At 37.9% G+C, this 21,566-nt stretch overlaps 1 protein-coding gene across 1 annotated transcript; it reads right to left on the reverse strand.

The window, feature by feature from the left end:
• Positions 1–13,822: 13,822 nt before the first annotated feature.
• On the reverse strand, positions 13,823–21,566 carry LOC125371771 (piggyBac transposable element-derived protein 2-like). The gene is made up of 6 exons (XM_048380492.1): positions 21,520–21,566; positions 19,630–19,770; positions 18,934–19,384; positions 18,137–18,622; positions 14,454–14,593; positions 13,823–14,157 (listed from the first exon to the last, which is right to left on the reverse strand). The coding sequence occupies exons 2-6, from the start codon at positions 19,727–19,729 to the stop codon at positions 13,823–13,825; spliced, it is 1,512 nt and encodes a 503-aa protein (XP_048236449.1). The 5' UTR covers positions 19,730–19,770; positions 21,520–21,566.

The raw sequence follows: 21,566 nt of genomic DNA on the forward strand, positions 1-21,566 counted from the left end.
ACCTACATCACCACACACACCTACATCCTCACACACCTACACCAACACACACCTACGGCCTTACACACACCTACAACCTTACGCAAACCTACGGCGCTACACACAAACACAGGGCAATAACTCTGACGCGCGTCAGTTCGAAAAGATCATGTTAAAGGGAATTGAGAGGTATATCAAAAATATGGAGACCGACTTCCAACATAGATTGCAATGTGGGTTCAGGCTAGAACATGACGCAAACATAACTACCTATATACTGAAAGAAGTCATATCTTTCTCCATGGAAAACTCTTCCGATGTATACACTGTGTTTCTCGATACCAGTCGAACGTTACCAATCGGACAAAGTGGACAAGGACACGTGTTTTCCACCTGGATGTTCATTGTGTATATTACCGAGCTTATAATCCGCCATGATCACTTCCCAGTAGCCCCACTCGACACGACCCCCATAAGCTCAACAAGTAGTGGGCTATGTATGTCCTTACAAACTGTCCATCAATATGCTTGCCCATGGAGACTTACATATAATGCAAGCAAATGCTGTGTCTTATTACTTTAAGGCGGAAACAAACTCAACCAACCATGTTCTGTTACACTAGGTAACCATATACAGTAAACTACGGTTATAACAAAATAAAAGGGGCCACTAATTTTAGTTCGTTATAATCGTAGTTCGTTTTATAAGCATATACAACACATGTACAGCAGTTGGCCGGGACCCAAAAATAAGTTCGTTATATCGGTCAGTTCGTTATAAGCGTGTTCGTTATAAACGTTGTTTACTGTACTGGAAATGAAATCAAAAACAATATATTCAGGTTGCATTATCAAGACCCATTTAGAATCCGAAAGGACCTGGATAGCTTGTGCCAAGTCGAGAAAGAATGGACTAAGAGCAGGTGGTCTGAACCCAGTCTGCTGTGTGAACATATGACGTAGAGTAATAATTCCATGTGCCTTCTACGCGTATGAAATGTGCTCATTTATGTCCACGACAGAATACAATGAAACTGAAAAAAACTCCAGCGCTACTTTTTATGTAAGATCTCCGACCGTTGCAACTATTCAGACGCTGGGATTGTGGATTATGACATCTTTGATTGACAAAATGTAGTTGATGTTCCTTGGGAGGATGTGTAGAAGAACCCACAGATATGCCCTGAAAAAAGTGTTCTATTTCAAGTGTGCTTGTTACGATGTAAATTGTAATACTTGCAGCAAATTGTAATAATATTTGACGTAAATTGTAATACGCAAATTGTAATAAAAATTGACGTAAATTGTAATAATCTCTACTTGCGGTAAAATGTAATAAATTCTTACGTAAATTGTAATAACCTTACTAACGTAGTGCCCAAGACGCCAATTGACTAGAAATGATCTTTGTCAGTTGAGCTTGCGTTTCACATGTACGATTCGAGAAATACTGTGTATGATGACAAACGTACAAAACTGTTAAGTTAGGGATGGTTGGTATAAGCTTTATCGTACAATCGTCATTAAAGGGTGGTGTCAACATAGTGCAAGACATTAATTTTATTGGAAGTGATGTGATGTTTGTGGCATGGTATCATCTACGTAGAAGATACTACCATCTGCATAGAAAATACTATCATCTACGTAGAAGATACTATCATCTACGTAGAAGATACTATCATCTACGTAGAAGATTCTTTCATCTACGTATATGATAGTATCTTCTACGTAGATGATAGTATGCCATCGAGATACTATCGTCCACTTACATCCTTTCATCTACGTACATGAAACTGTCATCTAGAGTATGTAGAAGTGCAGTCATATATGTGATACCAATGACATAGAGCTCACATTAACTGTCATTACATACACACCTACATGCGCGCATACATACATACATACATACATACATACATACATACATACATACATACATACATACATACATACATACATACATACATACATACATACATACATACATACATACAAACATACACACATACATACATACAAACATACGTACGTACATACGTACATGTATACACACATATAGCGTTTGTGTGGTGGTGTTTTTGTATGGGTATGTAGTGTGTGCAACACGTGTTTGTGTCTGTATATGTGTGTGTGTGTGTGTGTGTGCGTGCGTGCGTGCGTGCGTGCGTGCGTGCGTGCGTGCGTGCGTGCGTGCGTGCGTGCGTGCGTGTGTGTGCGTGCGTGCGTGCGTGTGTGTGTGTGTGTGAGAGAGAATGTATGTGTGGGGGGGGGGGGGGGTATGTGCGTGTGTGTGGGGGGGGCGGGGGGCGGGGGGGGGGTATGTGTGTGTGTGTGTGTTTGTGTATGTTTGTGTTTGTGTGTCTATGCTGATGAGGCCCAAGTATCGCAGCAACTGTATGATTTGGTTTCTTAGATAGTTACTAGTCTTTTCAGCAGAATTTTAACAAAGTATGTTGTAATTTCATTGCAGTGCTTGTTGTTTGTTGGAATTACTTTAATCCTCTTAAACCCCCAGAGGAGGTTATGCTTTCAGGTGATTATTTTCCTTTTCAAATTAGTGATAAAAAATGAAAAACGTATTATCTACGAAGAATATACTTATGTCTTCGTTGGACATACTTTTATCTACGTAGAAGATAAGTTTATCTAATGTATTTTCTACATTCTAATTCGTATATCTACAGGTTTGTGTTTCTATTTTATCTTTTTAAAATATCTTACTTTGTTCATTTGTATAACCTTTAATTGCTCATATCAGAATTTTTGTAGGACCTCTCACAAAGTAGTGTCACTCATCTTTTACTTGGAACTATATGTAGAAGTGTAGTCATAGATCTGATACCAATGACATATAGAGGTCGTATTTACTGGCATACATACATACATACATACATGCATGCATACATACATACATACATACATACATACATACATACATACATACATACATACATGCATACATACATACATACCTATGTGTGTATGTGTTTGTATATGTATGTGTGTGTGTTGGTGTGTATATGTGTGTTTGTGTGTGTGTGTTTGTGTGTGTGTGTATGTATGTGTGTGTGTGTGTGTGTATACTGATGAGGGCATAGTATCGGAGATAAATATAATTTGGTTTCTTAGTTAGTCACTATTCTTTTCATTGGAATGTTAAGAAGGTATGCCATAATTTCCATATTTTATTACAGTGCTTGATGTTAGCTGGAATTATTTTAATCCTCTTAACCCCCAGAGAAGATTATCCTCTGAGGTAATTTTTGTCCGTATATATGTCACAAATTAGTGATAACTTATGAAAAACGTAATTATCTGTTTCGAAAATTTTGTACCGCATTATACGTGAGGTACCAAATTTGGTATCAAGGTTGCTTGGCGCAATCCACCAACGATTATTTGTGTATGCTTGTGAATTATGATTTCGTGCCGTTATCATGATGGATTCTGTTTTTGTTCTTGGGGCAAGGAGTTATTATCCCAGCAAAAGTTGTCAGTAAGTTGTTAATAGTTCTTCATGACATATGAAAGGAATCCAGACAGTTACATTTATTCATTTATTTCATTAAATATACTTCTTCCTATGAAAGGAAATATTTTATGTTATATTAATGATCCATATGATAATCATACATTGCTACAAATATTGCATAAGTTAACATGGTTTGCATTTATTTATTATTATTTCTTTATCTGTGAGAAGTTCACAGAGATCGAGAAAACACAATATCTAATAGTATATGCAATGTAGGCAAAGAATATCCACGCCCCTCTTTTGATATTAATAAAAACATTGTATATAATGTTATGTATTAAGTATTCTCCTTTCCCATGCATGGGAAATCTATGCTGTATTTGCTGACGACTGTTTTTTTTTCATTTGACATTGCACAGGAGATCTGTCACTCATTTGTTGTATATGAATTCTTCGTCAAAATATAATACAAAACGCACAGAGTATTTCTCAAATAAATAAGAAAACTACGTTCATTCTAGTAATTAATCCTCTTTTGGACAACCATAGAAATGAAATTCCAATGCGTTTATATATACATATAATTATACAACAATGTACGATAACGACCTCAATCCTCCCCCACACGCATACTTTAATGACGATTGTACGATAAACCCTGTACCAACCCTGACAAGGATAGGTTCTAGTCATTTAACGCCTTTGATACTAAACTTATAAGGTTATTACAATTTACGTAAAAAGTTATTACATTTTACCGCAAGTTGAGATTATTACAATTTACGTCAATTTTTATTACAATTTGCGTATTACAATTTACGTCAAATTTTATTACAATTTACGTTGTTGTTACAATTTACGTCAAAATTATTACAATTTGCTGCAAGTATTACAATTTACCTTTTTAGTACAATTTACGTCGTAACAGTGCTCTATATATAACAGGCAGTGACAAAACTAAGTCTGTAACCTACGATCTACTCAATGTAGCAAAAAAGTATGAATTATGGACCACAATAGTTCACTTTATGAAAACTAACCAGTTTCTATCCAAGGATGTGTGGAACAAAACCGTACAGACTAAAATAACAGAACATGAAACTGCTCATTGGCACACATGTCTGTGATATCACCCTGAAAAAACAGATTTAGTAAAATTCACAGTAAACGTGTACCACACAGACTGTGTGTATTTTGCACAATATGCCAACTAGACCTATGTATGCACTTGTGAAGCTAGGAACACTACCAATAAGACCAGGGCAGTGTCTGGTGACGAGTGCGATGACATAAAAAAGCACCAACTGCTATGTTGTACAGCTTTAGCTGATGCAAGGAACACCTTCTATGAGCATCTATTTGACACTTTAAACCTCGTACAATACATGTGTATTGAGGACTGTGCAGATGACGAAGTAAAACTTGTGGCATTACGAGGTGGTATAACCCCTATTGTAGAGGATATGAACCTTGACAGCTGGGCTTAATTCATATCCTAAGTATCACGAGACATAAGCTCCCAGAACCTGCGATCAATGATCTGGCTGTAGACAGTTTATCTCATACCAGGACCAAGATATGTAAATATTCAGTATTGTCAATTTCTCTGAATAATGTTCGTGTAAATATGTTGCGTTAATGTATATATATATATCACTCTCCGAAATTTATCGAGGAAATAAAGATCATTCATTCATTCATTCATTCATTCATTCATTCATTCACCCTTAGACACCTAAAGCCTTACATACATCGACAGCCTTTCACACCTATGGCCTTACACACCTACAACCTTACACACACACATACAGCCTTTCACACCTATGGCCTTACACACACACACACACACCTATAGCCATACACACACCTACAACCTTACACACCTACATACAGCCTCACACACATCAGCAGCCTCACACACACACACACACACACACACACACACACACACACACACACACACACACACACACACACACACACACACACACACCTACAGCCTCACACACACCCACGGCCTTACAATTAACAATTAGGTGATGTAAACACACCAATTACGAGTGGTGGCTGAAACGTTCACAGCGTAACTACGGAGGATGTTTAGTGTAGCAACGGTTTCAATGTATTTTGTTCAATATCGCCTATGCTTACAGGCTGCATTGAACCAAATACACAACCAGGCAGCATCTTTCTGATAGATAATTCTCTATTGGTGAAAATGGACAACACTGACTGTCGCTCTGTCAACAAGTTTCTCCAACTCAAAGGGCTAACTCAAATAGCCATCCTTGAGGACATGGACTCAACTCCAGGGGATGATGCACCTTCCTTTGCCACCATTAAGATTGGGCTGCAGAGTTCAAGGGGTGGAAGAGAGGGCATCGAACATTATCAAAGATCAGGGAGATCTTCAACTGCTAATCAGTGAGGGAATTGTTAATAACATGCATGACATGATTATGGGTGATCGATGACTCATCACAGCTCACACAGCCAAATCAGTATGCAACTCTCCTGAGAGAGTTGAGAACACTCCGATAAATGAACTGGGTGTGGCAAAGGTTTTAGCATACTGGGTTCCAGGGCTACTAACTCCTGATCAGAAACGCTTAATGTTCATCAGCTCTCATGAACATTTACGTCACTTTGAAGTAGACCTAGCTGATTTTGTTGCGCGATTTGTATTAATGGATACATTTTGGGTTGACCGCAATCAGCCATGGACTAAACCTCCGACAAAGCAATGAAAATATGTAACGTATCCTTCTCCGAACAGGAAAAAGTATGTTTCACTAGTTGACAAGGTGATGGCTTCGGTCTTCTGTGATTCCGAAGGAATCTTACTGTTGGACTACCTCCCGAAAGGTCAGACTTTAAAGGATAATAATAATAATAATAATAATAATAATAATAATAATAATAATAATATGCTCATTTGTTTAGGCAACTGAGGGATAATACCAAGGTTAAATGGTGTGGAAAACACGCTAGTATGTGTTCTTCCACTGAGGCAATACACCTGTGCACAGGTCGTTTGTCGTCGACATGGTGTGCAGAGAATGTCAACACTGTTCCAATGTGTAGAGAATGTCAACACTGTTTCAATGTGTAGAGAATGTCAACACTGTTTCAATGTGTAGAGAATGTCAACACTGTTTCAATGTGTAGAGAATGTCAACACTGTTTCACTGTGAAGAAAATGTCAACACTGTTTCAGTGTATAGAAAATGACAAAAGCTGTTTTACTGTGTAGAAAATGTGAACACAGTTTGAATAAAATAGTCCTATGGCAGAAGAGAACACAAGACATTGTTACTCTGTGTGTATAGATATATTCTATTGACAGCATAATTCCATCTAACACAGTCCATTGTTGAACTCGATCGTTACTACTTCATTAACTCGCATCCACACAGTCATTTACTAATTGCCCATAGTGAACTCAGAGTACCTGTTGATCAATTGATTTGCTATTGTTTTGCAGAGTAGACACATAATTAACTTCTGTTCTTGTCAGTAATGAAGATGACAAGCAAGACGTTTGTACATTAGCTGAGAAAGACCATGCATTTTTTCGGTGCTAAACTTATGAAAAGAACAGCGCTGCAAATGTGTACCCTACATTAAGTTTATTGTCTTGATTCCGCAACAATTACTTTACTACGTCCGTTAATTCCCTTGAAGGTGTGTCAATTATTGGTGTTTGAATACGTTCGAATACCTGACATACCGCTGACGGAGTAGGCACAGACACTAGACAGCGATAAGACGATGCCAGGCGTGTGTATTCTGCTTCTGTCGTGCTTCCTGTCCCTCTGCTGTGGTAAGTATTTGTTCGAAAGCGTCTTTCATTATCACTCAATAAATTACGGACAGTTGTAAATATGTTCACTTCAAACGAACCAGGTTGTTTCCATACACCACACTTGTCTAAAGGCTACCTTAATATGGCTCTAATATTAACAGGGACGGTTTTAAACCTGACTTATTAACCCGACAACAACGACTTTAACACAGTTCATTTCCCCAAAATGATTTAAAATGTGTGTGATCAAAATGTGTTAAACTAGCCGTTTAAAACATCCCTTCAATTAGATTAGTTTATAATTTATTATTTGTTGGTGTATATAATCTTAATCTGAATCACATATGAGACCAAACTATGAATAGTATTAAATGCATGTATATACATCAAAACGCCCCATTTTTATCTTCACAAAGCAGAAATTGATACTTTGTATCAGTGGTCTATAGTAAGTCATTATCAATGTGCTCAGATAATCACTTTATGACAGCCGAAAAACAATATTGATTGTTGTATTGATTATTGAATGGCGCACCTATTCAGAGACGAGTTCAAGATGTTGCTTGTGAACTCTTTGCTGTATTACCCGCCACACTTCGCGATATTGCGATATATTAGTGCGACAATGCGATGGTGCCGTGATTGATCAGATCAGAATGCATATAGCGATGCATACAGTGCAATGAAACAGTACGAAATCGCATTGAAATACCGCAATATCGCTCTACCGCCGTGTCGCATTATCGTTACATCGCGATATTGCGTAATGGGGTAGAGAAAAAATATTCATATTGGAAACATCATTTGAACAGTTGGGTTATACCTTAAACACAAAATACCTTCGATACGTTCATGGGTAATACATAAAGTACCCGATGATGCGATTCTCGTGAGATCTACGAAAATAAATGCACTTCACATAAATACCACATAGAAAGTACATGTGTTTCATAAGCCTGTATTCAACAAGCATAGAGGGGGCACGGGTGGCCCAGTCGTCTAAGGCGCCGCGATTCGCTGTGCACGCCAGAAAAATATGATTGTGGGTTCGAATCCCGGTTCGCCCCGATTAGGTTTCTAGGTTTGTCAGCACCATACCCGTGCTCGTGGGTTTCACGGAAGTGGTAAACGTCTGAGACCTGCATCACTTCGGGCTTTCCTCCCACATAAAGCTGACACGCCGCGATATAACTGGAATAATGTTAAAGCGGCGTTAAACCCAACTCACTCACTCACTCAACAAGCTTAGTATTCTCTATGCATCTTCAGTTAAAGCATCAAAGAAGACAACCGTGCCCACAGGCATTCAAAACACATTTTTAGTGAAACTCTAAATAAAGCATTGTTTCATATCATATAAAAACTGTTAACGTCTTTTGGTGTCAACCATAATGGGATATATTATAAGTATAAGGAGGGTTGGGGTGAAATGGGATTTACCGTCGTGTTCAACAGTATTACACTTATATAGCGGCGTCATACATAAAAGCATATTTAAATTAGTTCACTAAACTGTCAATATCTGGGTTCTATTGAGACATGCACTATTTTCACACATTGAATGTGTTAAAGTAATCACTTTGAGGAAGACTTTATTCGCAAAGATCTGTGTTTGTGTGTAACCTTAGTTTAAAATGAAAGATCAACAGATGGATCTTGTCAAATATTTACAATGTAGAAACAATCACCAGTAAAAACATCAATACAATTTTTACAATAATAAAACTGGCACAAAAACATTTCCATAATCATACGAGTACTACAGTGGTATGTACAGCTCCAGTGAAACATAAATGAAGAACACCCGAAAATGCACGTGCAAAACGAGGATCTGTCTTATTCAGGAACTCTTTACTTTTTAAAGATTGATATTTTAGACAATGAAGATGTCATGTGGTTTATACTGACGTCATGATATTTCTTTTACTATTGTGTTGACTTTTACTATTGTGTTGACTTTTACTATTGAGAGTGTTGCTTACAACGTCATGTTCCATACGTGTCAATGAAGCGGGGCCGATCAGGTAGCCTAGAGGTTAAAGCGTTCGCTCGTCACGCCAAAGACCCGGGTTCGATTTCCGTCATGAGTACAATGTGTGAAGCCAATTTCCGGTGTTCCTCGATGTGATATTGCTGGAATATTGCGAAAATGTGGCGTAAAGCTACTCACTCACTCACTCAATGAAGCGGAGCAATTGTTAAAGGAATTTTAGAGAAGTTATGATTTGTTTCGAAAATGAAGGCATATTGTGTGTGAGTGTGTGTGCGCGCGTGCGCGCGAGTTGTGTGTGTGTGTGTGTGTGTGTGTGTGTGTGTGCGTGTGTGTGCGTGCGTGCCTGCGTGCGTGAGTTGTGTGTGTGTGTGTGTGTGTGTTAAGATACTCGCTTCAGAGGTGTGTGGTGAGTAGTTGTGTGCCCCACTTCAGGACCGGAAGTGGTTCTGCGCACGCGCGAAGAGGGGCATTGTGAGTCATGCGTGCGTATCCAAGATGGCGGCACGTCCGAGAAGGCGGGAAGGAGGAAGGCGGGAGGGAGGAGGAGGGAGAGCGGAGGAGGGTGTGAAGGGTGTGTGCCGAGTGCGTGTGGAGATGATAGATCACTGAGGCGAGCTTATACACAGTCGATGATGAAGCAACTTGGTTGCTTGGTTGACGTAACATCGCCGAAGGTTCTTGCAACAAAATTCCACAAATGACATCATCGGGTATTATGATGGGATTGTAAACTTTGAGGTGCAAGGTCTCGTTCCACAAGGCGATCGTATTGTAGAGCAATGACAGTCGTTCGTCTAAGTTAAAGTATGTGAATGGCGATCACCTTAGCGCTACGATCATGCTGTGGAACGGACGCCTGAATTCTAAGGGTGAATCGACATGCACAGACATGTCGTGTCTCCATGCAAAACGTGATGTCATGCGTGTCGTCAAACAGACGTTACTAGAAGTACAGATCGAGGTGTTGGAACTCGTGTATACCAACGTGGCGTGTGTTTTTTGTTACTCTTGTCTTCATGCAAAATGTTGTCGCCCGTTCATCCACGCCGAGGAGTTGGCACTCGTGTGCTACCATTCGCGTCTCCACGGAAACGTGGTGTCATGCGTGTCTTCAAACAGACGTTTATAAATATCATTATCAGACAAACAGTGACGAATGTCCGTGGATGAGTAAAGTCTATTCCTGGACAATAGTGGCCTGATGAATCGGAGACGATCTTATCGCAGAGCTCGCACTGGTTTAACCCTCTGGCTGCCACCTAAAAATAGCCTGTGTACTATCGCTGTGCCGAGTTTTTTTGCGAGTGACGTTCTGGAAACTGCACACCTTCGTCTAAAAACGACGTAACTTAACAACGGTAAAACCCACAATTTTCAAATTTCACACTATAACAGTACAACCATTTCCCTAACTGTCTATGTAAATATTGTAAAGCATTAACGTGATTACCAGTAGTTTATAGCTCGGCAAACGTATTGAATATGCGATTTTTTACAAAATGTCCATGGCGGCTGTTTTGTTGACATTGCGCACTGGATACTTTGTGCGTCTTGTCAGGTTGTAAATCTCCACCAATGTAAAAACAAAAAAACATTTTGCGAAAGCCCGTTTGTTTCCCGATTACCGTGTTGAAAATAAAACATCTCCGTGGAAAATCGTCCGCGAAATCGTCGATTACGAATTTGTTCAAATATGTGTGACGCCATTTTGTCCGTAAATTAGTGAAATTGTAACGTTATCGTTTGCATATCATGTCGGAAAATGCATATTAATGTAAAAACTATTTATAAGTTAGGAATAAAATCTTATCCCTAAAATCTGTGGTTTATTACCTACATGCTGATATAAATTTTAATGTGTAACTTTAACTATGAAATTAAAAATTACGTACTTTTAGAAAGAAGAGAACGAAACCGCATTTCAAAATAAAACTTAAACGCAGTGTACTGTTTTCTTCATTTGCAATAAATGATTTTTCTTTTCGGCCATTATTCATTTTTTTAGTAAGAAAATCATACTATGTAATCTGCAAAGAACATGCCCTTATGCATGGCATATTTTTACTTATCTTGCACCGAAAGATATTCCTCACGGCTCATGTAAATCGGTTCACTGAAAATACTCCTACCGGACGATGGCGGACATGTCCATTTGCACGTCGACGAAATTTGCATACAGACGATTGAACGAGTTAGTCTCGTATCTTTATGAATCCTTAATAACGTTATTTTATTTTCATTTTTAACTAATAACGATTATACAAACACAAAACAATAAAAAAAAATCACATGAAGCAAAAACAATACGAAAATGCCTTTTGTGTTGTCGACAGCTTTAGTTTTGAATATTTCAAAATGTCGTCGACCGTGTTCAGCGGTGTTTGGGATTTTGGATTTACTATAACATCTTTGACAGCAACCGAGATAGTAAGTATATTTGAACATCATTCTGTAAGCATAGCTTAGTGTTCTAGTGATGGTCTGCAATCTGTCGTAATTTGGAGATGATAAACGCATTGATTCATCAAATATTCAAACGTTGCGATCTGGTCATATTTTCCCGATTTCCCTCTCCGTCCCTGCTTACATCAGCGGCCACTGAGTGACCATCAAGCAGTATTAAAGACATGGATCCACTGATCACAAACCCAAAGGAACTGTATTAGCTAACATTTTTACAGTCAGTTGGATGTATATGTGATTTTTGTCATGAAATGTTCAAAGTATAATAAAAATTGATCTCGATCATTGTTCTTTCTTTCGGGAACTTTTTAACGAATGATTTCCATGGCGATGTGGTAGACTAGCTGTTATGAATACCATTATCCGAAGTATATTTCAACGGACATTTAATACAAATCAAACAAGATCTATGTATAACTGGTAATGTTTGACGAATTTGAAAAAAAAGTTAATCTATGAAGAATTTGTAAAAAAAAGGCACAGGTTACCCGCCCGAAAAAAACGAACATCATTTCAGATTAGCGCAAGCCGTAACAAATACGTTCACGGCTTGCTGTCTTCTCTCACGTCCGCGCTTGCTCTTGGCATTTACCGCTAAAATTTATGGATTTCATTATGTCAGTTGAGCGAACTTTATCAGAATACGTTACGGCAAAGACGTGGCACTTGTCCAATAGTCCTTGCCAAACTGACCAATAGTTAAGGTATAATACGGACAAGAAGAAATTTTCAATTTTTAAGGGTTTATCATAATAAGGAATAGAAGTAAAAAGTTTCTTTCGTTGTGTAGCTGTATGTAAGTCATTGGTTATGATAACATTGGAGAATCGATGTATATATATCAATTAATAATTAAAAAGTATGCTTACAAATGCATACATGAATAATCTGTGAACATTTTTGAATATTTTGTTAATATTCCAGAGGAACAACAACGCTTTCATAAGCCACTTTCTTATGGCTGTAATTGGAAAGACTTAGAAAATTATTTCTTATTCCAAGGTCTTTACTGTTATACTTACTGTCCTTAATGTCCTTTATTTAATATTTTGAAAAGTATCATCAGTAACAAATCTTGTAACTGTTTAAATGAGATATATAAGACAAATCTCTCAATATATACATATTTATTTGACAGTATTTACATGTGAATAATATATAAACTATGTACAATAAAGTTTTAAAAAAGTGCCGCATCTTTGCTGGAATACTGCTGAAAGTGGCATTAATCATACTCACTCTATTTACATGAAGTACATAATTGTGAACAAAAGATAATCCATATACAATGAATCGCCACGAATTAACTGGAATATTGCAAATGTGGCGTTGAATCATACTCACGCACCAACATGTCCTTTAATATATACACAAATCCATTTTCTATTTTCAGTAAGTATATATATATATATATCATTAATATAATTTAATCTATTTACAATGAATCGCTGTGATGTTGCTGCTATATTGCAAATACAGCATGGAGTCATACTCTCACAGATATATCCTGAAATATACAAATAGAGTATTTACAGTAAGTACCAATATACAATATATACAATCTATTTACAAAGATTCGCTGCATTGTTGCTGGAATATTGCAGATGCAGTGGGAAGTCCTACTCATAAACAGATCCTTACATACACACAGTAATTACATGTACAATAAATAGAGAACATAATATGAACATATGTACCTTAAACTGCCATATTTTTGCGGCAATATTGCTAAAAGAGGCATAAAACAAACTCACTTCTTTACAATAAGTACATTATCATATACAATAGACAATGATCTATTAACAATGAATCTCCATGATGTTGCTGTTATATTGCAAATACGGCGTTAGGTCATACTCTCTCACAAAAACATCCTTTAATATATATACACACATATGAAACATTTACAATAAGTACATATATACAATATATTTATCATCTATTTACAAAGATTCGCTGCGATGTTGCTGGAATATTGCAAGTGCGGCGTAAGTCCTACTCACTCACTAGTTATTTACAATGAAGCACACAGATGGGGAAACTGCTTGAAGGGTTGATATGATGGAACATGAGTCATGTTCCATCATATGCCAGTACACACAGCCTTTCACTCTTCAATGTGATCAGCTGTGTGATACTGACGGAAACAGCGTGCACAGAGGCCAACGTGGCAGTCAGGACACCAGGTCCTGACCTTTCCTGCGGAGCCATCGATGACCCTCTGTCTCTTTCTGCAGAGAACACACTGTTTCCTCTTCCCTTCAGGCAGCACTTCTATGAAGTGACGTCCAGTCAGTCGTCGGGAAGGAGGCTGGGTCCTGGGCCTGCCAGTCCTCCTCTTCACCTGAGTGTTCCCGACGAGTGAGTGGAGAAGGGACATGTGGAAGTCCAGACGGGAGGTCGTTCTACCATGGGTGTTCAAGAATGTATGATAGGCATTAACTGAAATGAAATGAGTATGAAACATTAAAATCAAACATTATGAAATAGCTGTTCAGAAGATAAGGTTCACGTTGATTAATCAGTACAATGAAAATACAGTGGAAGTGGTACCAGATGCGAAATTATTCTGTTATTGTATTCAGTTCATGCCATTTGTTACATATTGGTTGATATTATCAGGATAATGACCGTATAGTTGGTAGTAATGACATAGGTGTAGAATTATAAGTTATTCCTAAATTCCTTGTTACCAAATTATTTTATTCTGAATTTCATATAAATAAAATAATTCTTACCTGATGCTGTGAGAAGAAAGTCCAAGCGGACTTGGGGATCATAGACACCAAGGTCAACTCCCCCCATTAGAGTGTTGTACAGTCTAACGACTGAGGGGAGAGTGACAGACCGGCCCCGTGAGTTAAGCCCATCCTCCATTCTGTAAATAAAATATTTCATATTACTTTTTTCAGAAACCTGCACATAGAATCTCTATATTCTTTTCATCTTTATGAGAAATTTAAAGTAATTGACACTCATCAAAGCGAACATGTATGAAAGAAAATGGACACCTGGAGTAGGAATCATACTGACTTAAAGCCCCACCCTGACTATAAATAGCCCGCAAGGTGGCGGTGTTTCAGTTTCGAACAATGACTGACAATGTAAACACAACCGAGTGTCGGGAGACGTTTTTTGAAAACCATACGGGAACCAGATCACCATTGACCGTCAAACTTCGTATCAACTTGTATGACAAACCATGGATACCACAAATGGCTCCATATCAAGATATAAGTCAATAAATTTTCTGTAGTTTTATCCTAAAAAATCGAATCGATCGTGTTTGGCGTCTGCATCGATCACAGTGGGAGGAGCTTATTTACGGTTGCGCTATAAATAGCAAAGCACATGGTCATGTGTACATGTGGCACATTTAATGCATTTGTGGTCAAAGTGTATTGTGTTGTATATTTTTACGGCAGAACAGCAGCAGAACATCAGTTTCAGTTAATGTAACAGTAACGATACTTAAATACGAAATTGACGACGCGATTCTTTCAGTTCAATCCGAAAATTAGATATTTGTTTAGTTTTGGTCATTTGCATTCAACAGTTAGATTTGTGCCACACAATAATCAGTTTATATTCATAAAACGTAAATTATTACAGAGATTTTTCAACTAGTGTTTAGGAAGGGGCCTAATTTGAAGCACCAAACGTTGCGCGAATATTTCTCAGCTTGACTACAATAGATGAATAAGTTACGTGTATCAACGTTAACAATGCACATAAGCAACTGGTAAATAAGTAACTGAATATACTTGATGTTTTAGCCTACAGGAGGCGTATCCGGATAATATTGTACTTACGATAAACGAAAACTCCAATACACATATTCCAAGACAACTTTAATTATGAATTTCCTTTTCTTTCACAGAATGTTCACAAACAAAACGGAGTTTGATCATTAGATCCACACTTGTCCCATGTATTTTTTGTTCGGGGTATTTGGATACACTTCGCGCACAAGTTTTAAAATACAATCTGGGATCCCTTTCCCGTTTTGTCAACACCAATCCTTCATCTGCTGCAACGTTTAATTCCGTTTCTTCAAGTCCAAGTATCTACGATCTCTCCAAACACTTCGTTTATTTAGCTCAGTCCAGAAACAATGTGTTCGAATCGACGAATTTCTGCAACATGGTGGCCGCACCATTCCCTAACTGCGATTGCCTGTGCCGTATCACGCATGGTTGACAAAAGAAGTGTGAACATACATATTCGGCTTCATCTGGTTCCAAAATGAAATCTAGCTGTGACACTGATTCACTAATCCCAAGAATCGGCACTGAATTTATCAAAGTTTCTGTTGCACTTGCAAGGGCGGGAAGAGAGGCGCCATCTTGTCGATTCGACTTGTGAATCGGAATGATGTCATCTTGAACTGGAACCTTCTCCACGATAAAGTCACCAATGTCACAATCGAAATGACCTAAGGCTCCCTCCTTATCTTGAACAATTCTTCGTCAAATTCGGCTCCACATGAAAATGTTCTGTTGCTTATATTGAAGACAAGCGAAATTGCAAAGTTCTTGACAGTTGTAAGCAGCAACTCGATGCGCTCATGGGGCGTGGTTGCTAGGAGGTCGCGTGTTCAGAAAGGCGAAAATAAAAAGTTTTAGAAAGTAATAAAAGAAATACCCAGTGCAATGAAAAAGTACCATGTACAGGATATTTTTTAATAATAATATTCACGAAAAAAATCTTTTCTAAAAATGCAAAATAATTTATTAATTTATTCCAAGGTCGTAACCCTGATCACGTGGTGGGTATTCGGAAGGAATCTTTGCGATGACGCCGTGAAAGAGGCCGTGTGTATTACATTGTTGAATTCGACTGCCCAGGAAGATTGTTGAGGCATTGACATTATGACAGATGTTCGTCATGGATGGAGAGAAAAATGTATCTGAGAGAAACATTGTTGCTTTGAGCTTCGAGACAAAACACTACTGAAGTAGCCAGCGACCTGAATGTAAGCTTGATGAAAGTAATGTTGAAACCCATTTTCACGCACATGACAGAATTAAAGTGAACAAATATTTATCTGAACATCGTTTCGTAGTCTATGAGGCTGTCCGTTTTTGAATATTTTTATCTCCATTCCGACGTGAAATAATATAATGTCTTCGTGTCTCAATTTTGCTGCCGCTGTGAAAAATTGCGCACCGATCTAATAAAAGAAATACTACTAGATCTACAATTGCACCGTCATAAAAGAACCAGGTCAACTTTATCTTTGTTCCCATGTTTATTAAAAATTCTTTTCGGAAAAAGCGAATCGATCTACATCATAAATTAATTCATAGACTAGATTCTAGTACCAAGTGTTGAACCTTTTTTTAAATGTCATAAAATAACTTACACAATTATTGAAAGACATTTTTTGATAAGTCTGTCATATATTTTATTTCATCCGCCCGCTCTCTGATTAATTGAGGCTTGAGGGGAGAAACACATACAAAAAATATGGATGGCCTTATGCAAATGACACTTGGCATGTCAATCAACAGGGATATGGGTCACTGGGACCCGCCAAGTTTCACGGATCGAGTTACTTCGGCATGAGGAGCTTCATCGGACAAGTGAGACTTTGCCAAAATACATTGCTACTGGGCAATGAAAAAACGACAAGAAACTACTTTGATCACTTGAAAATATTTTTGACCATTACCAGGGTTTTTTACACGATCGTTGTCATCCAGATTCCAGATGAGGCAAGACAAACACAACGAAGAAAAACATTGTTGAAATCACCGATTACTGTATATATTGTGAGAAATGCTATTTATAAACTGCAGATATACCGTACACCACAGGATAACGATTGGTGCCCCAACACATGTTATGTTTCTTGTTCATTTACACTGCTCATATGCATCACGACAAACGAATTTTGTTCTCGTCTAGAACTATAAATTGTGTGTTTGACAAATCGTGGACATTCCACGGTATCATTTTATGAAGATGTGAAGACGACATGGCAGGTAGGTTTTGAAACCAAAGATGTACGCGTTTGTTGAAAAGTCTTGGAATCGTTTGGTAGATATTTATATTACCATTAAAACTTACGTCCTTGTTGTCAAACGACCCACGTGGGTGGGTGTTTACATGACGTCACCCGTTTACGCATTAGCCAATGAAATGTATGTGTTATCATGACGTCATATTGACCTGTCAAATCACTTGTATAAGCTCCGCCCACTAGAGTGCGGTAGTTACTACCGCAGATGGGGCTTTAACAGCATTATGAATTGGCACTAGTCCTATAAGGACTATTAGAAATGTGCCTTCTTTAACAAAGTTTAAGGGTTTTGCTCTATGTTATTAGTATGTGACTAGTGGACTGAAACTGTTAGTTTCTAACGCTGCTGAACAATGAACAGGATATTGAGCAGTATATTTAATATTTTGAATTTACCTTGGACTACCCATGGTAGAAAGGATTGTGAAGACCTTCCTGTCTGAAAAGAGCACTGCCAGCAGTGGACCCTGTCTTCTCACAATTGTCGAGCCCCTAGGTGGTCTTTTCCCAACGAAAGAGCTCGGCATTCCCTTCCTCCGGACGGCGACAACTCCTGTGCAGAATGTCCCCCTGTCAAATAGAGCATGGCAGAGAGACGGACTGCTGAAGTAGTTGTCGCAGATGATGTGGTGGCCCTTGTCGAGATGCGGTTCCATCAAGTCCAGGACCACACTATGCCCAAGACCTTCCTTGGGCGGTGGTCCTCCAAGGTTCCGGCCCTTGTAGATACGAACTTGATGGGTGTAGCCAGTACCCGCTTCGGCAAGGATCCACAACTTCACCCCCCATCTGTGTGCTTTCTTGTTGGCCATGTACTGTACAAGGTGATGTCGCCCTTTGAAGCCAACCACCCTTTCATCAACGCAAACACTCTGGGCCAGCCTGAAAAAAGAAATTGTGTGATATGCATTACTTAGAAGTTGATGGATGACAAAATAGACACAATTTATGGATAACAACTTATTTATTTACTGTCAAGATGATGTTTTGGTATAGATCCTTATATTTTATTTTTTACTGTACATGTAACAAATCCATAATTTTTGGTATATGTAATTTTCATATTGTCATTTACCGTGATTAATTCATTAGAACCTCACATCAGTGCAACATGAAATAAGTGCCATAATGAATGGTGTTCAAATACTTTTCATATGATATATCAGAATGGAGAAAGTAAAAAGGTAACATACCCATGAGAGTTTGCGAATGATCCATTCACAAGATCAAGAACCGGCCTGATCTTGTGGAGGGGGTCGTGATCTGGCTGCCCTCGGGGCACTGCAACAGAGTTGTCGTTGCAGTGGAGGAACCGCATGATGACTTGGAAGCGATTCCTCGGCATGATCCCCCCGAAGGAAGGTGTTGATGCCAGCCAGTTCTTGTACCCCTCATTCCAGTAGGAAGCGATGGTTGGCTTCTTGACGACACCCATGGCCAACAAGAGTCCAAGAAATGCCCGCATTTCTTCCCTGTCAACGGGTCTCCACGCCCGAGCCCTGCTCTGCGGTGATAGAGTGCGGCCCTGCAGGTACTGCTCAGCATACCTGTTTGTCTCCCTGACCAGCAGGTCGAACAAATCAACACCTCCATCCCCTCCTCTGAGTTGCTGGTCGAAATAGCATATAGGAGGGGCATGGTAATCTGAAACATATATCATAATTTATGACCACATGAATTATTATAAATCATGCTGACATATATCATTGTATTTGATACATGTACATGTAATGATAATCTTAATATCATACAACTTATATCCACATTTATACCTAAACGAGACACCAAATATGAAACAATTCCTTACTTAGTTTTGGATGACAGGCATTGTCTATGTTGATTATGAATTCATGCACTTAATGATATTTGTATTTATCAATTCTTGTTACCTGGGGGGTTGACAGGGCCGCACTCCTCGGCAAAGTCAATGCTGTTGCCGAGGTCAAAGCTGTCCGTGTCCAGCACGGGCAGCCAGGGGCCACGGACCATTGGTTTGGCCCCTGCCTCTTCTTGGTTATTTTCCTCGTGATCTGAAATTTGAAATAATGCTTCTTATTAATAATGTCCTTTTCAATCACATATAAAAGTGCTAAGGGAAAGGATTCCTTGTTAAAAGATAGATATGTGTAGTGTGTCCATGCATTCAAATAACATAGGAGCATGGAAAAAGCATGTATGAATCATTCCACTTCACAGACCATATCCTGGACAGAGTAAAACTGTATTATCAAAATTCAAATATCATGAAATTTAAAAGCTTTTCAAATAATTTTGAATAATGACATGGTTGAAAATTAAAGCATAAGAATTAAGAGGTTGCAGATAAATTAATGCAATCACAATAGTGAGGACATGGTTAGCTTTGTTTATTTGTTGGCCTCTTTAGTATTTTTTTATGTGATGCCTAACACCGAAATCAAAATGAAGGGTTGGAAATAAAATACTTTACAAGACAGGGTAAAATTCCATTGTACTGTTAAAACAATGGTAGGTTTGGAAATTTGTCTACAGATAAGTGAGCTGGTATTAATTTCCATGTCATTGTCCTGATTATATATTTGCAAAACAGTCTAATAGTTAAGGTATCATAAGGACTAGTAGACATTTGCCAATTTTATAGGGTTTTGTTATACTCATCATTATAATATATGGACTAGTGGACTAAAATGTTAGTTTCTATCGCTGAATTTGCAAATTTTCATGGATGTTTCTTATCATAATTGGAACTAAGCAACTGCTGACTCATGTTTTCTTGGTGATCAAGGGGAGATAATGTGATTTGTTTATGTCCTATAATATCTCCCTTGGATACATACTTTTTGCAAATTGCTTCATGGAAGTTTGTCATTTCTCCAATGTATTTTATGTTTGTTATCAATCTTAAATTTAAATATAGATATAAATATATCACATATATATATTCATATAGACCTATAGACATATATTTAGTTTATTGAAGGACCCTGTAGATCTAGTGAATATTTTACAACACAGTATCAATATTCATGTGGCAACTTTATTTTCGTCAAGGCTAATATTTTGCTTGTAATTAATGTGTATAACCTGTGACCTTTTTAGTTGGGTACAGATTAAACATGTTGAAAGACTTATTCTTCATAACTACAACATAAAGATAAGATTAGGATATATGTGCTCCACATGAATGTATAAATGAAAACTGAAGGGCTTCCTTGAGTAGTCACAGGGAAACAATTGTGTAATCATGATGCAAACATTTCCAGCGTGTGAACTAAAATCAAAAGCTTTACAATGATGCTAAATTTAAAAAAAAAAAATTGGCCATAGCTTCTCCGGGCTACCTGCTATTTTTAAAATTTCAAAATAAGTTAGACATTTTAGATTTTTTAGGAATGACTCACTATACTCATTTAAAAATATGGCTTCATGTCCAAAGTGTGAACCAGTGTGTCCTTCAAGATAAATTTAATTTTTAACAAAGACATTTTTCCATTAATATTACTGAGATTTACCAAAAGCATGTGTAGGCCACATGTAGACATGTTAAAACTTCACTACCATGAGAGACTTTCTTTCAAATCAATTTCATGAAATACTCAACAAGGTAGTTTGCTGTTTCTACTATGACTATCATGGTATGGTAGATATTTTTAACATTTTAAACATCACAACTATCACGAGTAGATCTAGCCTACAATTTCGAAAATTGCTAAAAAAATAACAAATTCTTATTCCCGCCATTGCTTTGACACTGACAGTACACCTACTCAATTTACTGAAAATGAATTAATGTTACTTACCGCTTATCTCTTCCTGGGAGTCGGACTCGGAGTCGGAATCGAGAGAA

This window comes from Haliotis rufescens, unplaced genomic scaffold, assembly GCF_023055435.1.
Source record: "Haliotis rufescens isolate VD_foot unplaced genomic scaffold, xgHalRufe1.0.p SCAF_31, whole genome shotgun sequence".
In the NCBI taxonomy this organism is placed as follows: Eukaryota; Metazoa; Mollusca; class Gastropoda; order Lepetellida; family Haliotidae; genus Haliotis; species Haliotis rufescens.